Genomic DNA, 23,154 nt, shown 5'->3' with positions numbered 1-23,154 from the left:
AGCATTAGCAACACTAGAGATTGTTGAGAAATCAACCGACGCAAAAACTTGTAGTAGTAAAAAAACGTAAATTAAGATACACAACACATTGCGGAATCAAGATCCGATTTTAGAAGCAACCAACCACTACCATGTAGGTGGATCCAAAATGAGATAGTAATAGATTGGGTGAATCGAGGCCTTTGCCTCCCAAATCACACTCAGTCCCACCAATGAGAGGCCGCCATGGGTAGCAAACACCGACACCGTGTATTAGCCTACGGGATAGTAACAACCACTACCACTAGGGCTGCTCCAATCGTCCTTCACGCTCCCGGAAACCATGTCATCACACACACATGTACTCATGCCCAATCCTACGTAATACTCAGCTAATTTTTCACATGTTTCCGAAAACAAGCCCTTCATTTCATCAAACCTACGTAACACACACACACATTTAATATAACAAACAACAAGAAATCTGTATCAGATCGGATACTATCATTTACAGGGGGATCTCTCTCTCATCTTGGCTCCAATGCACAAGTGGGAGAGAGACACCGCCACCAATTTTGTTTCTATAGTTGATTCGTGTTAATTAATTGGGAGGAAACTAGCTAACGGATATATGAGCTTCTTCTTCTTGTTGTTGTTCTAGCCTATACACGCATTTCAGAAGAAGCCCATATGTAAATTTGTGATGGAAAGAGGATGGAAACCCAACGTCGAGATATCACCAGCATGTCCAAGATGTGGTTCCTCCAATACCAAATTTTGTTACTACAACAATTATAGCTTGACTCAGCCGAGGTACTTTTGCAAAGGGTGCAGAAGGTATTGGACTAAAGGGGGTTCCCTCCGAAATGTACCCGTTGGGGGCGGCTGTCGAAAGGGCAGAAGGCGTAATAATAGAACGTTTCGCGATGGTGCTACTACTATTGGTATCCCTCTGAGAGCGGCTGTTGCCGGTGATGGGGCGGTGGTTTCTTTAGGCCACATCAATGGGACGACGACTAATCCATTAATATTGTCCGAGTCGTCCACCTCCTCGATGCATGGCTGCACATTCGCGAGAGCTCGGGAGGAGGGCTCAACCGATATTGATCTTGCATTAGTGTATGCAAATTTCTTGAATCAGAAGTCAGCTGGGGCGGGCGCCCATGAGGTTGATGATCAGATTCATGAGGGTGCTGCAGCTGAACCTCATGATCGTCATAGGCTAGAAATTCCCATTTTAATGCCTCCTAATAATATTGCTGCTGTTGGTGTTGGTGGTGGTTCGTCGTTTCATCAGTTTTCGAGTGTTGAGAGCTTACAGATGATGGACTTGATGACTAATAATAATCAATTGTCTCAAGAACCTTTTGCTGAACGTGGGTCTGTTTCTGATCGGTCATCAGATAATCATTTCGGTGCTGGCGATGCATTTTACTTTTCTGGGCTTGATTCAATCGAGAGGCAGCAGGTGGCCACGGATTATGATCATTTAACGAGCTGCGCAACTACTGATACTAGTAATGCTTTGAATCAGATAAACAACAACATGTTGCCACCATTGCCGGGTGAAGAATTAAGTACAGCTCATTCTGAAGGAATGGTATGGTCAGGTTGCTGTGATCAGGAATTGTTGTTTCCCAGCCATAAGTTCCATGGAAATCAATCTTCATCAGGGCTAGTAGAATCCCATGTCGTACAAGATCGTTCAAATGATCAATTGGATGAAAGTCGAAGCCCGTTTAACTTGTCAATCGAATTGTGCAATATTTTCAGGCCTTGAGAAATTAATGCAGGTGTACTCCATTTCTTTTTCTTGCCAAAGGGAAAAAAATTAATACAGCTGTGTATAGGTGCAAAAACGTTTCGAGAAATAAAATGCTATAATTAATGTAACTAAAGTAAACATACTCTTTTTTTTTATTAGCGACGATAACCTGATTCAAAAGAAGTGCTTACTCGTTTTCCCTTTAACTCAAAAGCAACGGTTACCATGGCTATTGCAGAAGGTGAGCAGACACAGTTACAATTGATGTTGGTAGCTGCAGAGTTTCTTAAATGTATCTTCTACTAGAAATTTTTTAGTTAACTATGGAGAATTAGCACTTATTTTGGTTTAGCAAAGAATTTGAACTGTTTGTGCATAGATACTTGCCCGGGAAGCTATACATATAAGTAGATTACCAGCAAGATCGTTCAGCTTTAGGGTTTTCAAGAACTATGGCCTTATATTTGTTATTGACGATGATGAATCTTTAGCTCTCCTTATTTGTTAACTTTAAGGATCGTTCCCAGTTTTTTGGTTAAGCTTGAGCATAAGTTCTGCTAACGACAATTTTCCAGACTGAAGTGCACGAGAGCAATAATACATTACTCCTACAAGTTTTTTGCCAAGTGTCCTGTACACAGCTTGCCTTAGCTTGGTGTGTACTTTTTTGTATCCAACATTTGTCAAGTTCAGAAATGTCTTGTATGTCGCTTTATTCTTGGGTATTAAAAAAAAAATAAAAAGTAATACATGTCAAGGCCTATCTAACAGGTGTCCCTTGAGACTCGTTAAAATAGGATTCATATGTTGGTAATTTGATAAAATAAAGTTAAATAGGGAAAGTATATAATGCAAGGTGGAGTAATAATTATTATTATGTGCATTCACATAATTAATTATGTTAAATGTGTTAGGTACTCATTATAAAAACCCTAAATGTTATATCAATCCTTCTATCAAATCTATACAATTACAATTTTGGAAACAAATATATATTTTGGAAAATGTTCTAAAGAACTTTGCATGATTGTAAACACCATAACACTCTTCAAATCATACTTTAATTAATTTCTTATATTAGTTAATACAACAAAAATTAGAAATTAAAGAAAAAGGAAATTGTTAAGCAATTGACGCACTGCTTTTCTAGGCAGCGGTCATACTGACCTAGTTTTGATTTCTATTGGAGGCTGGGATTGAATAAGTCAGCCGGATATTGATCGTCCTTCAGGAAAATATGGGCAAAGCTGGAGAATACAAAGTACAAACCCAAAAAAGGAAGGATAAACTTATTGTTCAGAACACTAACAAGTTCATATCGTTGTCACATAATATAAATATAAATTTAAAATTTAAATTATGCGTATGTGATATACATCCATAACTATTAATGTATGGTGCATGACATGTTAATCCAAAAAAGAAAGGGGAAATCAGGAGGACCTACATTTTTGCTGCATGCTGCCTAAGGCAAACAATTTTTAGAAGGCAACAGAAAATTAACAGTAACTGGTTTGACAAGAGTAACATAACATTAATCATTCATTAGTACTTGGCAAATGCTTTAGTTATGTGCTAGTATTCCAGAAGTGATCAAAGAATTACTCCCTCCGTCCCACTTTGATAATCCTGTTTTCCTTTTTCATCTGTCCCAAATTGTAGTTCACTTTCCGATTGAAAAATGTAGTTATCTTTTAATTTCTCTAAAATTCCCTTATTCAATGTAAGTTGTTATAGATTGCCAACCTACCCCATTTAATACATTTACATTTAATGTGAAATAATGTTAAATGAGGATTGATTCTTTCTTGACCATCAATTCAAGTTTCTATGAATAATTGATATAAAGTTGTACTCTATTTAATGTAAGGGTATTTTAGAAAAATAGCAATTTAAATTTATTTTTCTAACAAAATTAACTACTTTTCTTAAATTGTACTCCCTCCGTCCCGTTTCGTTAGTTTTGATTTTTTTTTCACACAGATTAAGAAAGTGTAATTAATTTGGTTGGAAACATAAATTTAGATTAATAATTTCCTAAAATACCCTTATGTTAATCACGAAGAGTGCCAATTAATATCAGTTACAGCTAATGGTGCCAATAAATATTAGTTACCGCCAATAGTGCACCCTGATTGTTTCAATTACCGCCAATAGTGCCAATAAATAACAAAGATAGACTTTTCATTTATCTATGTATTGGAAAAGCTCAATGTATTCAATGTAGTGGGTTAGTATTTAATAACAATGTATTAATAACAAGATATTTAATAAGGGTATTTTAAACAATTTGAAAGATTACTACATTCCTTAATAGGAAAGTGGACTACAATTTGGGACAGACGAAAAAGGAAAACAAGACTAACAAAACGGGACGGAGGGAATATGAAAGAAAAACTAGGAATACCAAAATAGGACAGAGGGTTATTTTTTGTTCGTAGTTTCTTGTCCTAGATCATTTCATTGCCGCCTCCAACTAGTTATTATGCTCATTAATCAGGGCAATGTTTTGTTTGGATCAATCGAATAACACAAATTTCCGTGTTAACATGAACCCATGCGAGCCCGTGATCCGAGAAACCACTCCCCCGCAATCATCTCCATTAATAAATCTTCCAGGTCTCCGAGAACGTTCAACAATAATTTGTTTATTTGTGTCTGCTCAAGTAATAGTACTTAAACAGCATTCACGTTCTACTAGACTTAATTAAATGAAGATGTATTATCTTGTGCACTACTGCTACTACTAATACCACACGAATTGCTTTCCTCTGAATATATGAACACTACGCAATACTGCTTCGGAGGGCCGCCAGCTTAAGTGCTGTTTTTCTCATTGATCAATCAGTGGATTCACATGATGATGGATATCAAGGGAGGAAACAAAGGAGAAACATGTATAGGCCAATGACGATCGATATCGAGGGAGGAAACCGGAGATACTAGACGGCTTCGATCTTGATGTGATTTTTCTCAATTGTCCTTATTTTTGGAGGAGAGATCTAATTAGTATCGAGTTAATAAAATTATAGGTAAAGGCCTATGTTAAGGGCATTTGGCATTATGTTCACCCAAAATCTACGGGGGTTGATGATCCATTGCTGAATCCTCGGGTGGAACCAAACCTTTTGAGGCTAGGCTTTGTCGTTGCTAAAAAAGTTGGTTACTTTTATCAACAAGAATGTTGTGTAAATGCATCTTTAAGTGGATAATCACTTTGTTTATTGCCATTAATCATTTGGGTATCTGTTTAAAGTTCATTTAGTCTTGTTAATGAAAAGCTCATATACAAGTGTTTGTTTCAAAATATATGAACTGAGCAAGATAGCATGCATAATTTCCTTCTCCATCTTCCAGTATACATTAAATATTTTGTTACTTCATATTGTTACTCAATGTGCATGAGTTTTTTGATATTCGCTTGAACTATCGTAAAATCTTCTTTAACCACAGGCACCAAACACCTGCGCGATGCGCGGGCATTCCCCTCCTAGTATATATATATATATATATTTTTCTCTTTTTCCCAAGTATAATGGTAGGATTTAAGAAGCAGGACGAGAAAAAAGGAATTTAAATTAAGAACGTCTAATTCTTGAAGTTTGAACAACATAATTGTTTATTTTGTAGCATTACAGTGCTTTAAACGGTTATTACACGAATGCATCAAACAATCTCGTTCCACAAATCTGTACTTAATTCGCAGTATTTCCAAAGCATATATGGCGATTAACCTAACCATTCCAAAAAAGTGTTAGCATTTTTGACGAGCCAAAATGTTCTTTTTATATCCTTCACAGAATGCGGTTTCCATTGCCTTTTCTTTCTTCTAATTAAGCATTTAGCCGTTGTTAATTGAAGGGGGGTAGATCTATGAATCGGACAGACTAGCGGAAATGCTTGAACATTGAACAAGTAAAGAGTACTAAGCTCATGAGAGTCTAGTACAGAGTCATGACTTGATTCATAAATATATATATACATATAAATGGCCAATGCATGACTATTCCAACTTTGGTCAAACGAATCAACAACGGCATGCTACGCTGACACTGATATTCCTCGTTTGCCATTTCTTTTACTCTCCCTTTTTCACCCTTGTGCTTCTTTTGGGCGCCACAAATAGACGTTGGTTGGATAATGAAATATTGAAAATGATAGATAAAGTTGGGTGGAGACTGGAGAGCCGAAATAAGTAAAAGAAGGACGAAATACTTGTGTCATGAAACACGTTCTCTGCTTTATTACCATCCAATTATCACTTTCTTAAAATGCAGATTTTTCTTCTTTTTTGCTATTGTTTTGGCAAGTAGTGCTTAGACTTTACCCTTTTGTTTGCTTCTTTCTTTGGGAATTTTTCACTTAAATCCCGTAGTGGCCACTTCATGATCTTGGATATGAGATGCCCACTTTTTGGTTAAGCGGAAAGGTTAACAAATTAGATGCTCTTTGTCAGAAAAGATGGATGCTTAGCTTTCTAGAGGAGTGATTAGCCAGCCAGGGCTTGGAATATTTAGCCTCCGTAGATGTTGTGTTTTGTCAGAAACCAACCCTAAACAATGTTTCTGGAGTTTGAATAGATACTAGTACTAGCATACTTTTTTTTCCAAAAATGCGGCTGTGAATAAACTGAAAACGTTCGTCTTTCCTTTGTCTTGCCCTTTGATTAATTTGTCTAACTTACTATTAAGCAGTACTTTAAAATTTGTTTTAGGTGGCACATCCAGTCATTCAGTCTGCTGCGGCCTGCGAGTATTTTATGCTGCCCGCTATTTCGGGCTTACCTACAATTAACGCTCTTCTTACTTTTCTTCCTCTACGCTTATAATAAAATACACTCACCCACATGCATGGACGCAAGAATGTTTGATTATTGATCCACCAACCAATCTTCCATCTCATCTTCCGCTGTAATAAACAAAAAACTGCAATGAAGAAGGAAATTTTCTATATGGAATATCAGTCAAGGTGTTGAATATCTCAGGATTGTCATGAAGGAGTAGATTATCAACTTGTTTAGACGAACGGCGCCGCCCTGTGGTACAAGTTCAAAGCCTCATTAGGCTTAACAACTCCTTTCCTCGTTTTCCATCATTTGCTGCAATTGTTAATTCAACACTACAGCTGCATAATTGAGACAACAACTGCGCATGCTACAAGAAAAGATTAATCGTGTAGAAAAGAAATAAGAGGCTGTTATGAATTTACGATGATAACATGAATTCTGCACAAGTATTATTCGCGTCAATTGAAATTTTCGCCACGGTTCAGTATCTACGGCCGTAGAATTTGGCCCTGTGTAATTGTCTAATTACAATTGAATCCTATTATCTACACAAAAATCAGCACTAATCTCTAACAACTAGTTTATCCTCCCAATTAATTAACATGGGTATGAAGGCCGCAAACTGGTGGGAATGCATGGAGAATTATTCCAAGTCCTAGCATGCAATTTAAGGATTTCTCTAGCTCTTTCCTTAGTCTTGCTTCCGCAATCAACTTGAAGCACCAAACACAGCTTAGACACCACCCCCAAACTCAACATTTCTTGAAGAACACTTGTGGTTGCAGAGAATCTAGAAATGGAATGAAGAATCTTCACAGCTCTATCACTTGCCACTTGAGAAACCCTGAGTATCTTTTTCGATATGATAGCCAACCCTGCGCCGTGCTTCAAGAGCTCAGCTCTTCCTTCAGCACATTGGCAGACTTGTTCTAACACTATCAGCATCATTTCTGTCGCCCTTTTCTCCGTAGAATCAAGAAGGAGATCAATCAATACGGGGACAGCGCCAGCTTCGGCGGCCTTGATTCTGTTTCTTCCTCCTGGACACACGTTGATTAGTAGCTTCAATGTTGCCTTTGATGCCTTGCGCGAGATCTGATCGTGCAAGATTTGGATTAGTTCGACGAAAAATTCAGTTTTTAGACTGGTCAACTGCATTGGGTCGACTACTTCGGACATGGATTTCAACAACAGAACTGCATAGGCACGAGATTCGTAGTTCCCACGTTGCATGACACGAACCAAGGAGTCGATGAGTTTTGCATTTCTCTGGAAGAGGGTTTTAAGCCTATCTTCGGATAGTTGCAGATGACAAAGTAGACTTAAGGCTTCATCGCTTGCTTTTGTCGACTCCAACGTATTATGTTCGAATATGCCATGATGATCATCACTAGCTGATGACGCCGGTGTTGGTATTGATACTTCTTCGATGTTGTTGATAATTGAAGCTAAGAAATCGGCTGCTCCTACGGTTTCCATGCATCTTTTGTTGGTCTCGTTGTGGGAAGCAATGGATCTCAATCTTCTCAGACACTTGATTTGCAGCTGTGGGGACTGAGCTTCATTGAGAATCTTCACGAGTTGGGCTTTGCTGATTGGAGCTTTAGGTGTGGGAAACCTTTCGACGCCGTGGGAAGCGTTGACCGTGCACCATGATTGGATTACTCGTCGGAGGGTGATGTTTGGAGTCAATTCTGAATCTGTAAGGACTTGTTTGGTAACCGGACATGTAGTGTTCTTCCCTGAAATTAGCCATTTTTCTATACTCTCGCGATCATATGTTATGCCTGTGGAGACTGTAACGGGGTCTTTCATGATCTGAAGAGAAATGGGGCAGAGAAAAAATGGAGGAACTTCAATTGCGTCCATTAGTAGAGGAAAACAATTGAGAATAGTAGTATTAGCCCGGATGAGGATTAACTAAACTTAGTTCAAGAAGCAAGGACGAATGATTAGTCGATCAGAAGTAGAAGTTCTATATGTTTGATCGAAATTAAGCAGAAAGTTTTGTGGTTGATATAATTGAGTAGTTGATGAATAAGGAGAAGAACTAGAGCAGTGGTGAATTGGTTTGATGGAGTTGGGAGGAGAGAAAAGACTATATATATACGTGTGTGCATTAATGATGTGGGCTGGGGAGAAACTAGAAGGTAGAAAGATGTTCAAAATGCCAAAGTCAAAACACGGAAAACAGGAACCTCATCCTTTCTGGCTTTCTCCTGGCTGGCTTGCTCCTAGAGAGTTGATAGTCAGAGACGAGACTTTTCTAAGGTATTGAAGAGCTCAACAATGACAATTATTTTGCCGAGTCTCTTTGTCTCTTTCGTGTGTGTGTGCGTGTAACATATGTGTGTGGCAGAAGCGTAAGATGGATTGATCATACATCCATCCATATCTTGATTATTAGTATTTTTTTTTTTTGTCAAAAGATTATTAGTATTATTTTGACTTTGTTTCTAACAGCACATGGATTCTCTTTCTGGGCTCCTGCTTGGTATTATTTGGTGGTCATCATCCTCCGAGTTACATGATGGATTGAGACTTGGGACGATTTTGGAAACCTCCCTTGAGGTTTCTTATAATACCACTTAGTACCCTTACGATTTAAAATATATTACCGACTTCCCCTATTATCAACTTCTTGTAACATTATCCATCCATTTCAAAGTATCTGATTGAAATGCTCATCCTAGTAGATAGAGGATTCTTTTTTTTTTTTTTGTTGAAATTGTCCTTTATTGTTCTACTATTTCATAGAATTATAAGTATATTAATTAGATATTGAAAACAAAGACAAAAAGTATGGATTGGAGGCATAAGTTTAATGGCACAAAATCTAGCTACGGAAAGCAAAAGTAACTATCTTTTTAACAGGAGAAAAAAAATTAAATATATATTTGAGATGTTTTCAAGTTACAAAAGGCACGCAATCAGGATTAGGCTGATGTTATTTGTTCACAAAATAGTAAAAAATTTAGGCAGTTCAGGCACGGGTGTTTATTTAGAAATATAATATTGAATCCACGTTTATTTTTAATTCATTTATCCCTCAAGGCACTGAATGAAAAACAACATTTAGTTAGTGTAAAGTTTTTTTTTATGAATTTAAGGAGTTTTATAAAATTGTTTAGATTTTCTTTGTCCGAATCAACAGACTAGAAAAAGACAAAAAAAAAAAAAAAGGATAAAGGGACTTATTTGAAATGTTTGTGCAAGATATTAAGTTCTAATCTGTAAATCTCTTCAAATGATTTTTATCTGTTTTGTAAATTAGTTAAAATTTTTAGTGTTTTATATCCAAATTATGATAAGAAAAAAACTATTAAAGGATCTTTCAACCTTCTTAAAAACCTGTAAGTTTCTATTACAAAACCACATTTATCAAGGTTTTAAATGTTAATAGACTAAATTGCTCTGTCATGAACTACCAACAAACCAAAACAAAACGACAATTTTGGAATGTTAAATTATCTTCATTGTCCCAAAATGAGCTTTTTAATCTTATATTTTGAGATGGGCTCACAAAGTTACAAAAAGAAAAATGTTAACGGAGATCTATAATAATTTTTCAAGTTTAGGGCGCTAAGTGGTATTATCAAAAACCTTACGAGATGTTTTGAGAAATTATCCCTTGACGCTTCCATTATTCCATACATGCATGCATCAGCAAAGGGCGACTAGTCCTAACCACCCCCGCGCCGGCGCCCGCGCCGGCCCCACAACACAACCCCACCGCACAAAAACCCACAAAACACTGCCAAAACAAAAATAAATAGTAAATAAAAAAATGCGAAGGGTGCCGACAAGTACTGGTGGAGCATTGCATTTTTTCTCTTTTATTCACCTCGAACCTTTTAATTTTCTTTCTTATGTTACTACTATTTAAGTATTAAGAACATTTTTGAAATTATGTTCTGAAACCTAATTACTGGAATTTATCATTTTCACTTAAAACATATTAAATGCAATGCTCATCCCCTATCTCGACTTTTTTTCATGTTAATTAAAATAAGCTGGATGAAAGGGTAAAAAAAAGTAAATTAATGCTTCACATTACTTAAAGTAAAAAAAAAAAAATGCGGTCGCAGGTTTAAGTCATAAAGTAAACTCTACGTAGACGAAAGTTGATATGTATTTTGTTTCCTCAAAGTTCAAATGTGTGAGCCTTCGTTTTATTAATTATGTATATATAAGAAACACACCAATCTATTCCCTTCTGCCCGTTTTCTTGCCTTCTGCGTCAACCGTGCTAGCTACGAGATCCAGTTACTTACAGCGGGAAGGAAAAAAAAACACAGAAAGAGGGAGGGGTGACGTGACGGGGGAGACAAGAACAATTAAGGCTGAGGAGCAACTTGGTCGAAGAGTTGAATTTTGCCAATGGGAACAGTTTTTTTTTGGTAGAAAAATGACTTCGAATTGGTAAAAGCTGCAAGTACTACGTACGTCCCACAGGTACTCAAGACTTAGGTTCCATTTGAATTGTGAGTTTTTCAAAGCTTCTTTTTTGGAAAATAGCATATTTTTTCTATTACTTTTTTACCTCATATATATATATATATATATATACTATCACATCATTATAATATAATTCTTTTTATAAAAAAAAAAAAAAAAAAAGCTCTTAATTATTGACAAATTAAAGAGAAACCAAGGTCAAGAAATTAACTTGCATTTCCTTTAATGCTTGACAATTATAGGTGCAGCAGGAATCAAATTAACGTTACCGGTCGCTACAAGGTCTTTTTGTTTTAGAGAGTCTTTCCAATGCTATAAAACCGAATAATAAAATTCATTTTATGCATGCATTCGATTCCATTGATAAAATGAAGATGCATGAACAAATTTATAATAATGTTAGAGATGGAAATTGGTTGAGAAGTACGTAGCATCATCCGACAAGTACATTTACAATTGGTACTCATACGCACAACTCCATGAATTAATTAATACGCCATTGTTTAAATTATAATTCCTTTTTCTTTTCTTTACAGTTTGAAGTTGACGATTTCGTGTTATACTTAGCGGGTTCGTTTTCGTTTAAATTCAGGGTATCATGCAGATTGTTGTACTGTTGAACTTGAGATCGATTCCAGTTTTTGATCTCTTATTTGTGGATTTGCCCACAAAGTTAACGTTTTTTTGCTTATCAATCCGAGATCATGCGTAAAATCTAAATTATAAACTCTTTATCATCAACAGTTCTACACATAGTATTAGATTTCCTCGCATTGATCGACACAGGTGTTCCTAAAAAAATTAGCATAGGGTAGAGTTTTTCATAGTGTCTTTTTTTTTTTTCCTTTTTCTTGTTAACTGCCCAGGTAGGTAGGCAGGCGATTCCAAATTAAGACAAATCCTGCATAGGGTTTACAGTAATTTAATTAACGTTCAACCGCTTTACACTCAAAAATCATGATTCAATGCTGTTCTATGGAGAATATTGAGAGCTTAATTAAGAGCCCTTCTTTATTTGCTCACCGGACTGAAGCTGCAATTCGGATTCAAAGATTGACAATCGCAAAACACGAATGCTAATCATCATCATCTTCTTCTTTTCTTAATCCGAACTACTTTCGGCACTCATCCTCCTTCAAGATTCCACAAAAATGGCCTTTAATTTCAAAAGATTAGCACCCTTTTTTTTTCCCCATTAATTTCTGGGTCGGTCACGAACTGAGAGAAGCAGGAGCTGCTGACTCATTGTGTCGTTGAACATTGCAAAAAAATGGCAGGTGGAAGTTTTAATTGTTGACCTGCGAAAATGGCTGAAAAATAAGAATTGGTAAGAGCAGTCAAAGCTATTGCAAGTTGACATTGGATTGTGCTACGTTTTAAAAAAGGTTGAAGTCTGGTATAGGTGATGAAGCCATTTATATTACAACTATATTTAAAGTTCAATAGTGTGGAGTTAGTTTGTTTTTTTTTTAAAAAAAAAAAAAAAAAGAATTCTAACGTATATCAAAGAACTGAACTAGAATCATGCAGAGTGTTTCCAGTAACAAGGATTTTCCTTATGAAGCTCAACATTGAAAGTGGATTGGTTCAAAAAAAAAAAAGTGCAAGTTTTAAAAGTGGTTTGGTTTGGTTCACCATTTTAACGTATCGTCAATCCATTGAAATTTGATACGAGTGTTAAAAATGTGGATATTAATTCAAGTATGAGCTCTATTGATGTTTCGAAACACAAGTTGGTAGAGTGATTTTTATTGCTAAATTTGAGTATAATTTAAACTCGAAAACATGTTTTTATATAATAATAAAAAACATGTTTTATATAGACTTTCATTCAATTTATTTCAGTATATATACCGTCGGAAATTGACCTTAAAGATGTTGGTTCCGCCACTGGTATTGGCTACATTATTATGGCCACACACGTTTGTTTTGAAGTTAGGATGGTTGGTTCCGCCACCGGTATTGGCTATTGCGGCCACATGCATTTGTTTTGAAGTCTTGGAAAGACGGCTAGGCCCTAGCTAATGAGTAATGGCGCTGGACAGATGCATATCCTCTTCAAAATTGACTACGTAATTGCTCAACTCAGATACACGCTGGCCGCTGACCCACTGCTGCTAGCTCAATCTGCATTATCGACACGCCGTCCATTCACCAGTAAACTAGTACTACCACTGCAAATTATGGCACGTGCACAATTCCATGATGGTAAACACCACGTGCCAATTACTTTTTCTTATTCTCCAACACAAATTTGCAGGAAAAGAATGGAAAGTTGTTTCACGATTCATGCCCTTAAACGCAAACTGACGTATGTTACAGTCAGACTCAGGGGTGTTCATATGTCGGAAAAAGCCAAAAAATCGGCCGAACCAATCTAAGTTGAATTTCAAAATTCGATGATTTGGACTTCAGTAAGATCAATTTATATCCAAGCTTTTATATTTGGTGAAACAGTTTTGGAATGAATTCTAAAATTGAATTCTCGAATTTCCTATTATTGGCCGAATTCCAAAAGGATTCTCACGTACATGATGTGTTTAATTGAAAATTTTACAGAATTAATAGTCATCTGGCCGAAATCCAGTTACCAAAATCCAGACTTCCAATTAGAAGTTTGGACCTTTCGAATATTGACTTTGGACGGAAAAAAACCAATTTTTTTTTTACTGAATTTCCGATTTTTGGCCGATGAATATCCCTAGCTACAGTGATATGTCTTCGACTTTACCATAATTAACAATATTTTTCTCTAGGTTACTGAATTTACAAAACCGATTTCAGTTGTTTTTTTTTTTTTTTTTACTTTTCTGGTTTAATTAACAATATTCATTTCTTTTCTAAACTCCCAAATAATATCAAATCTTTTCCTCTTTTAGTTTTATCTTCTAATCTTTTATATTATACACTTTATCCTTTTCTTTTTCTTGTTGGCCTTTCGACCTAAAATAATCAAGTAGGTTTATAAAATACAACTCAATTTTAGTTTAATAAACAAAATTAAAAAGATACTCGCGTCAATATCACATTAAAAGATGTAATATTTTATCATGTATGTAACTTGGTATGTTTAAGGATGATGATCGAGTACGAATTTAGCAACAACTGATAAGTACAATAGGGCTAAGGTGCGTAATAGTGACGCTTTTTTTAAGACGACCCTAAACATAAACCAAACTTTGTGTGAAAAGTTAAATAAATAATAACGTTAGGATTCTAAAACTATTATATGTATGGGGACTGATTTGAGTATGAGTTCGATTTCTCCTCCAGAAGTCAACCCCGCTAACCGACGGCACGTTTCGGGCGCCCGTCATTAGTGACAATTTCGTGATTATCAAATTATTAACGATATATGGAACATGAAATTGTCAGTTGCAGCGTAGAATCAAAATGCAAGCACACTATCTATATCTATATGTATTCAGGAAGAGATTTTTAGCAGAAACCCTCTCAATGCCTTCTAAACTTGTCATACTTTTTTCTAGATTTTTGTATTTATTTTAATACATAAAAAAGTAGTGGGTTATAACCTACCTTATCACCAATCAATATTCCCACTATCCCACTATCACCTTATCACCAATCAATGTTCCCACTATCTCACTCCCACTATCCCACTATCTTAACTCATATTTTTGTATTTATTTTAATACATAAAAAAGTAGTGGGTTATAACCCACCTTATCACCAATCAATATTCCCACTATCCCACTATCACCTTATCACCAATCAATATTCCCACTATCTCACTCCCACTATCTTAACTCATCCTACAATTACTCCAACAATTACTCCTACAAATTCTTCTTTTACTGATCGATTTAATTAACTTATCGAGTTAATTCCCTCACCCTCTCTCTCAGTTTCTTATTTGTTTTGGGTTCTCTATTGATTTTGTAAATGTATTGATTTTGTTTCTTTTGTGAGCAGTAGTGGAAGATATTATGTGCAGAGACTCCAGCAGAAATCAACCTTCTTGCGGCCGGCTTAATTTTTCAGGTCAGTCCCCTCTGCCTTTTAAGTATGTTTTGCTTTTGCTTTGTTTTTTGTCATGAATGATATTGTATTGATTTTCTGATCATCCATTATTTCTGAAAATTTTTTACAAAATCTTATGAATGGTTGTTTGCTTATTGTTACACTGTAAAGCAAAGATAAAAAGGTATTGCTTGCTTATATAATTGCGGATGGTATAGGTTCATGATTGAGGGTTCTACTATTTCTAACATAAATTGTATATTATAAAAATTTATTTGTTTGTATTACTGAAATTTTTTTAATTATTTTTTATTGCACATTTATCACATAAAATAGGTGTTACGATAGTTATTTTCATAATTTTATTCCAAAAATGATCGTGCATGAAAAAAAAAGATTTTTTGATAATTAAAAAAAATAATTAAAAATGGTTTATAATTGGAGAAAAACAATCCAGATACTACTAATAACTAAGGCACTATACGCCCATTATTAAAATTGGATTAATTTTTAATTTCGTCAGAAATCCTTTTCGCAAAATTGCATTCTAGCCTTTCTTTTCTTTATCAACAATGACAATTACAACTATGTGATTCATCTATCTAGCAACAGCACAATTCAACTCATGGAATAAATAGTTCATTGCTTAAAATACTTAAACAAAAGGTTAGAGCCAAGTCCTACTTAACACCTGCAAGTAATATATTACAATTAGAAAAAAGAAAATGATTCAAGAGGAGCAAAAAACTCACCAAGCCCCTGACATATGTGCAATCGTCAAAGCACTTTTGAGCATTTAAAACTGCATTCCTTAGTTCAGGTAACCACTTCTCTGTAATTGTTTTCATTTGATTACAATGCAATTCTATTAAATTCTATTGATGTTATTTCTATATTAATTATTGTATTTTTTTGATTAACAGTTCTCATACAATGTATCACTATTTACACATAAAATAAATACATAAACTATTGATTTTTAATTTAATATATATTTTATTTCTAGATCAAAGTAATGAAAAATCTAACTGTCCTCAAGATCGCCAGGCATCCACATCACCAATGATTTTGCGTGATCATGGTAAATATACAACTTCTTATATCGTCATACTCATCTTACATACACATTTTTTGGCTGCACTATCTTGATAAATCAACTATAGATACAATACAATACAATTGTATTGCAATTGTTCGATTACAATACAATTGTATTACATTCTATTGATGCTATTTATAGACAACTTAGCAATTTTATAGATTAGCAATATATTTTATTTTATAGATTACCAATTACTACATGTACCAAAATATTTTTATATAGGGATTACTTCATTAACTATGGGTGCTAATAACAATTCAATTGGTGCGTATTTTTCATTTGATTACAATACAATTGTATTAAATTCTATTGATGCTATTCTATATTAACTATTGTATTTTTTTGTTAACAATTCTCATACAATGATAAAAAAAATTCTCATACAACCGAAAAAAGACGGTTCTTGAATGATATATACATTCTATTATATTTCAAACTATTGTTAAACAGATATTATATTTTAATTTTATTGGTAAAATTTTTTCGCCTTTATTTGTTCACCATTTTATTTTTTTTCCAATAATGTCAGCACCGTGCATAGCACGGGTATTCCCACTAGTTATTTTAGTAATTGGGTATGGTTTCCCAAAGAGAAGTACTCACGATATCTGAAAATGAGCCCTCATTTTTGTTGAATTTATGAAAAGCCCCAAATCTTCCCTTAACATTGTTCCCCCCAAAATCATCTCCTTTCCCCAGTCCTCCATGAGACTAGGGGTGGCAATTTCTGACACGACCCGAAAACACGACACGAACCTAACACGAAATTAATGGGTTTGGGTTGAAGTTTTGGGGGTTCAGGTCAGAATCGGGTCGAACCCGATGAACCCGAAAAGAAAACAGGTCGATTTCGGGTCAACCCGTGGTGACCTGATATGACCCGTTTATAAATTAAAAATGATTTAATAAATATAAAAATTATTTTATCTAACTAAACTAAATCATTCTTTTTTTTCAAAGGCATTAATTACTTAATCCTAAATGAATTTATTTACCTTGTATGAAGTTAGAATTATTATATTTGGACAAATAATATAATTCGTTTTAATTTATTTTATATTTGATTTGGGATAAAACACTTTTACGGTGTTTAATTTATTTTGGATTTGATTTGAAATTATTTATTTAAATTTTTATTACTTGATGATGTAATTAATTTTGTGAGAAATTGATTTTATTAGAATTTACAGTGATAAATTAATAAATTAAAATTAATTTTCGGGTCATTTCGGGTCGACCCGCCAACCCAAAATTTTCGGGTTCGTGTCAGATATACTGACCCGTCACGGGTTGACGGGTCGGGTTCGGGTCAACACATTTTTTGGCGGGTCGGGTCAAGACCCGAATTGCCACCCCTACATGAGACGGATAATTTGAGCTTTTCAGATTCTGGCAGACTTGGTTTTTTTGGGCTGATAGCTGTTGTCGTCCGAAAATATGAAAGAATTAAATGAATTAATAATTCTCAATCACCAAAATCTTCAAAACATAAAGTTGGTCAATATTTTATACTCCCGAGGTGTTTTCATTGCTAATTTTTAGACACTTGCAGTAGAATTTACGAATATTTCAGGTGATGAAGGGTATTAAAAGGAAGGGTTTGTCTACCGACTACCTAATATGCACTTGTTAGAATATATTTCAAGTAATTCATCAATTATATGACATCTATAACTGTGGTTTAGCGTCTATTCCAGTCTTCCTTTCCCTACTTGCAAGTATAAATAATTTAATCAAAGTCAAATCCCATTCTCTTGAAATTTGGTTAATTTTTTATTCTATTTGAATTTTGTGTTCAATTTTGACTAAATATTGAAGTTTAATCTATTGACTAAATTTGAATTTAATCTATTGAAGTTTGTATCAAATTGAACTTAAGTAACTTATTTGTTTGATTAAATATTTTAATAAACAAATCATTCTGACTTTTTTATTAAAAAATAATAATAATACTGGGGTTGTAACTTAAAATTTTAATAAAAATTAAAATATATGCCAGAGTAGATTGTTTTTATATATTTTGTTAATGTAAACAATTGACACTTTTGACATTAATATTGACATTTCCTTTTCTTCTTCTTCTTCTTCTTGTGAAAAACGAAAAGGAAAAAAGTAATGTACGATGGTGCAGTAGGTCTGGCTTCATGGCGGTTGACTTACAAGATTGGGCTTACTGAGAAATAATATTGCAATATTGGACTTGGTGTCTCAATTGGACCGGACTCACCATTCAACTGGTCTACGCCTTCTTTATAAAGAACTGGTCTACAATTGAATTTTAAAAAATTTACTTTTGGGAATTGGAATTCTGAAGGCATGTCCAAGTTTATTTACAAATGGCAAGGACAATAAATATATCAAATGAGGACACGATTCTAGGGTCCCAAAATTGTGAAAGTGACTAAAAAGTAAAAACTGGGGAAGACAAGATTTTATGTGTCAAGGTTCTGAATCCATTATTAATAAAAAATGAAACCTCCTTGTTACAAGTTTCGAATTTTAAAGTGCCAATTTGCAGATGGTGACTCCATTTCCAATATTCGCGAGTGTAAGCACGCCTAGCCATTCTATCACCAGCCGCTTCAACCTAATATGTCGACCCTCGTGGTAAGGTGTAGCATAATTGGAGCTCCTATAAAGCAAATTGATGTTTAACCTACTCTATTTTTAACCGCCTTGATTTTAGAGAATTAAACTGGCTATACAACCATGCAAATTGCAAAGTTGGAGTATGGTTTCCTTGAAAGTAGCAACAGGCTAATTTGATCACCTGGGATGTTCAATGCCACTTTTCCTGTGACAACTCAGCGTTACTTTTATATTTATGTTAAGTGTCTCGTTTATTTAATTTGCTATGTGTTGTTTATTTAAGTTTTTTTTTTACCGTAACGTGATAATTGGGATTGGTACTAAGTTCAATACCAAATAGTGACTCAAAGGATTCCAACTGAATTTAACCATTACTAACCATAGCGTAAGCTAGAGAGGGATATACATTCAGCTGCACTATTGGCTCAAAAGCATTACTATTAAGTTGCTGTTCTTGTTTGATTATTTTACCTCTATCTTTAGATTTTGAGAAAATTTTTGAATAATTACTTTTTTTCATTTTGAAAAGTTTTATTCTTACAAGTAACAGTTTTCAAAAGAGCGGAAAAAAACCCTAATGAATTGAGCAAGGGTTTTTTTTTTGGACAAAAAAAGCCAAAAATAAAGGTTGATTTGATATAAATGTGTCCTCGATCTCTCCATTTAAAAGCAATTGGTTGTTAGCTAACCAGCAAGGACTCAAGGAATCGAATTTCAGCTCAAGTTTGTCGTCATTACCAATCGATTTAGTGTCCTCAGTAAAGTTCTACGAGAACTTGCCAAAGGTGTAAGTGAGATAAATTAGCATGACTAACAGTTGATTGAGAGCAAAGAGATTTAAAAGGGTATAAGTAAGATTTCATTCTTTGCTTAATTGGAGTAAAAACAAAAGATTGCCGATTAACAACATCTCTAATATGGGTAGCTTCTCGCGAACCTGCAAAAAGATGCAGCTCTAGTGCATGAGCTCATTTAAACTTCCGGTTGAAGTAGAGTTATTCCCAGCTGTAAGTAACTCTGAGGAGCCAATGCTATTAAATTTGGACGGGATAATGATTCGGTTAAACTATTGGATCAGCGATCAACTGATCGGATCGATCGGATAGTTCTCAAAAATTCACTAACGTCAGCATGATGTTATAATTATTTTATATTTTATAACTTTCAAAAATATTAAAATTAAATTATTGGTTATATTTGGCCAATCATGAAAAATGTTTTAAAAATATTAGACTTGCAATCAAATATACATCTAATGATTATATATAAAAATGTAAGTTCAAGGTTAAAATATGTCAATTCTCCAAAATTACTTGAAAAGAGGCTCCGTTTGGATTAGTTGTTTTTTGAGATATTTTTGAAATATTTTACTGTAGTAGTGTTTGTGAAAAACTTTTATTATAGATTTTTTTGGTGATTTTTTGGAGGGATTTTTGAAATATATTTTGAGGTACTTTTTAAAATTAAAATAATTTTAAGATACTTTTTAAAAATTAAACTACCACCCATAAGTCCATAACCACCACCAACACTACCCCCACCCCCACCCACCATCGCCACCACCCCTCCCTCCTCCTCCTCCTCTCATTCCCTCTTTCTCCTCCCTGCTACCCATCGGCCCTCCCTCTCCCCCTTGATCTGGTCATAGCCAAATTGCGACCAAAAGATTGCGACCTTCTAGGGTTGGAGGGCAAGGAAAGGAGAGGAGGAAGAGGGAAGGGGAAGAAAGGGAGGAAGGGGGGAGAAAGAAGGATGGAGGGGGTGGTGGCATTGGTTGGTGGGGATAAGGGAGGGGTAAGTGGCAATTGTGGGTAGGGATGGGGAGGGGTAGTGGCGGTAATGGGTGGGGATGGTAGCGATGGTGGTGGATGGTGGTGATAGCTAGGTAGAAAATGTTATAGAATTTATTTTAAATTTTTTTTTTGTGTATACTTGTGAGTTATTTTTGATATATTATATGGGTAAGATATTTTTTAAATTATTTTTGTTTGTATATTACTGTAACATTGTATTTGAAAAACTTGTTTTTGAAAAATAGGTCAATCCAAACAGAGCTTAAATTAAAACAAATTAATGCAAATTAGAATCACTGATACTAAATTAATGAGATTATAGGAATGAAAACATCTTGATTTAGAGATCATTTAGAAAAACAAGTGATTTTGATATTTACACTAAATAGGTGACATTTTCTTATTTCGATTAATAAATGAAAGTGTTAAAATTTAGGTAAGCCAAATTATGTTTGGGAAAAAAAAAAGAAAAATTTGAGAATCGAATCAATCAATCGAATTCGGTCACTAATTTAGCTGGTTTTTAATGATTTTGACTGATTTTTGACCAAAACGATTTTATACTACAAACTAATTCGAAAAGAAAATCGGTTCATGATTAGACCCGTCGATCCATCCGGATCTAACAAGACTGTGAGTAGCATATCCACTACGGGAGAATCACCTGCCATCTAGCTATAACTAAAGATCCATGATCATGAGACCCCAAAACCAATTGCTTCGGAGATGTTCCACCGTTAACGCTTGACTGTTCAAGCTTTCAGTTACCCATTTCGATGCCCCTCCGCCACCCCCCTCCCCTTTCACCACCCATAAAACCCCAACCCCAACCCAAAAAAAAATTCAGTAGTGTATATTATTGCTCGTGCTGAATTTTTCGGCTATATTGTGGAGGATAAAAACTTGGAGGAAACAAAATACTATCAAGCAAAGAATTGATACTTTTCAAGGCTTGCTCTAACTACAACTTGTACAGTTCACTGTTTCAGTCAAACAAGCCATGTAGTGTAGTACTCTACAATTTTATTTTTTTTTGGGGTAATATGATGTATACATATGTTGCGTGCTTGATTCAATATACTCATTAACTTAATATATTCTTGGCTGGTATACTTAACAACTTAAAGATGTAACTAATGTGAATTACAAAGTTAATCGACTTATCTTGTCACTGGTGAGGTTAGGAACATCTATGCAAGGAGAGTCCTTCCACACATTAGAGTGGGTTCTTAGGATCTCTCTTGCCTTATCCTTGAGGTGCGATTCACAATCGGCTTGAATCACCATGCACAGCTTTGCTACAGCTCCAACTCTCAACATCTCCTGAACTACCCCAACGGTACCCGAGAATTTTGAAATCAACGAGAGAATGAGCATGGCTCGGCTGTCCGCTGCCGGCGAAACCTTGAGAATCCTCTTTGTCACTATGGCCACACCCGCAGCGTGGCTGAGAAACTGTGCTCTCCCATCCGCGCACGAACACAGGTGATATAATATTCCAAAAATAAGCTCAGTGGTTTTCTGTTCTGCTGAACTAAACTCGAGCTCGATTAATTCAGACACTGCTCCGGCTTCCACCATCATTATGCGGTTTCTTCCCGACGGACAAGAGTCCAACATGACTTGCAGAGCAGCATTAATTCCTTGTTGAGAGTTGCTTTCCTTTATGTAGCGTATAATTCTATTGAAAAAATCCGGCTTTAGCCTCCCCAAAGTAGATGAATTTGCCGTTTGAACCAACATTTTGAGCGCAGATATTGCATGCGTTTTGATGGTCAAAGAGTGATCCAAATGATCAAGATCACAAACTAAGACCCACGTAAGTGCATCGATGATTTCATCATTTTCGATCAGGACTAACTTTGCTTGATTCAGTGAAGAGCGTATAAGGAAGAAAATACTAAGAGCTTCAGCTAAACCTGTTGTTACTTCTTTTCGGTGGCATGCCACGACAAAAGATGTGACGGGTTTAGTTACCCCAGCTTCCACCATTTGCTTTCTATTGCTTTCGTTCTCCCTTGCCAGTGCTTCAAGTTTCTGCAGCGCCTCCAGTTGAGTTTGGAAGCCAAAGGCCTCTGATGAGGTTGGCGAAATGAAACTTGCTCATAGGAGGCTTCGGGGTGGGGACCTGATCCATATCAGGGGCGGAGTTGGCAGTGCACCAGGCCCGAATCAAGCGGCGGAGGGTGTTGTTTGGGGTTAATTCGGAGTCTCTGGGCAAAGGCTGCTTGCTGACCGGGCATGTGGCGTTGTGCCTCTTCAACAACCATTGCTCAATGCTTTCCCGATCATAGGTGATCCCGGTTACGGCTGTCACCGGATCTTTCATTATGTGAAGTGAAATTGGACAGATGAAGTACTCTGGGATTTCAACGTCATCCATCAATGATTCCTTACACCAAATACACGAGTGATCAAGTGTTTTCCAGTTCTCTAGTGGTCAAGAAACTAGACTATATATATATGTGTGTGTGTCTACATATAATAGTAGTCGTAGTAGGAAATAATCTGATCAAGACAAATTTAGCGGTGCAGACGTTCATGTGGCATGTAATACTAGGCTACGTACTGATGCAGAAGAAGAATACAGAGAAAGAGGAGGAAGACTAAGAAATAGTCTCAAAAATGGTAGGGGTGTGGAACGAATGTGGATGGATAAAATAAGGTTATCTTTTCCCCTTAAAATTTCGGTGGTAAGAGA

General features: G+C 35.4%; 2 protein-coding genes and 1 pseudogene across 2 annotated transcripts; 1 reads left to right on the top strand and 2 right to left on the bottom strand.

Moving 5' to 3' along the window:
* The first annotated feature begins 682 nt into the window (after positions 1-682).
* On the top strand, positions 683-1,759 carry LOC140009631 (uncharacterized). Its single transcript, XM_072055727.1, has one exon. The coding sequence runs from the start codon at positions 683-685 to the stop codon at positions 1,757-1,759; it is 1,077 nt and encodes a 358-aa protein (XP_071911828.1).
* Positions 1,760-6,947: 5,188 nt separating this feature from the next.
* LOC140009376 (E3 ubiquitin-protein ligase PUB22-like) lies at positions 6,948-8,619 on the bottom strand. The gene has a single exon (XM_072054667.1). The coding sequence runs from the start codon at positions 8,397-8,399 to the stop codon at positions 7,128-7,130; it is 1,272 nt and encodes a 423-aa protein (XP_071910768.1). The 5' UTR covers positions 8,400-8,619; the 3' UTR covers positions 6,948-7,127.
* A 12,754-nt stretch (positions 8,620-21,373) lies between these two features.
* On the bottom strand, positions 21,374-23,084 carry LOC140009375 (E3 ubiquitin-protein ligase PUB24-like; annotated as a pseudogene).
* Between the last annotated feature and the right edge of the window lie 70 nt (positions 23,085-23,154).

The sequence above is a fragment of the Coffea arabica genome, chromosome 6e (genome assembly GCF_036785885.1).
Source record: "Coffea arabica cultivar ET-39 chromosome 6e, Coffea Arabica ET-39 HiFi, whole genome shotgun sequence".
Classification (NCBI taxonomy): Eukaryota; Viridiplantae; Streptophyta; class Magnoliopsida; order Gentianales; family Rubiaceae; genus Coffea; species Coffea arabica.
Note: the sequence above shows the minus strand (reverse complement) of the source record. Positions and strands in the feature narration are given on the sequence as shown.

Coding starts and splice junctions, on each gene's coding strand:
- LOC140009631 (XM_072055727.1), top strand. CDS start 683: ATGGAAAGAGGATGGAAACCCAACGTCGAGATATCACCAGCATGTCCA.
- LOC140009376 (XM_072054667.1), bottom strand. CDS start 8,399: ATGGACGCAATTGAAGTTCCTCCATTTTTTCTCTGCCCCATTTCTCTT.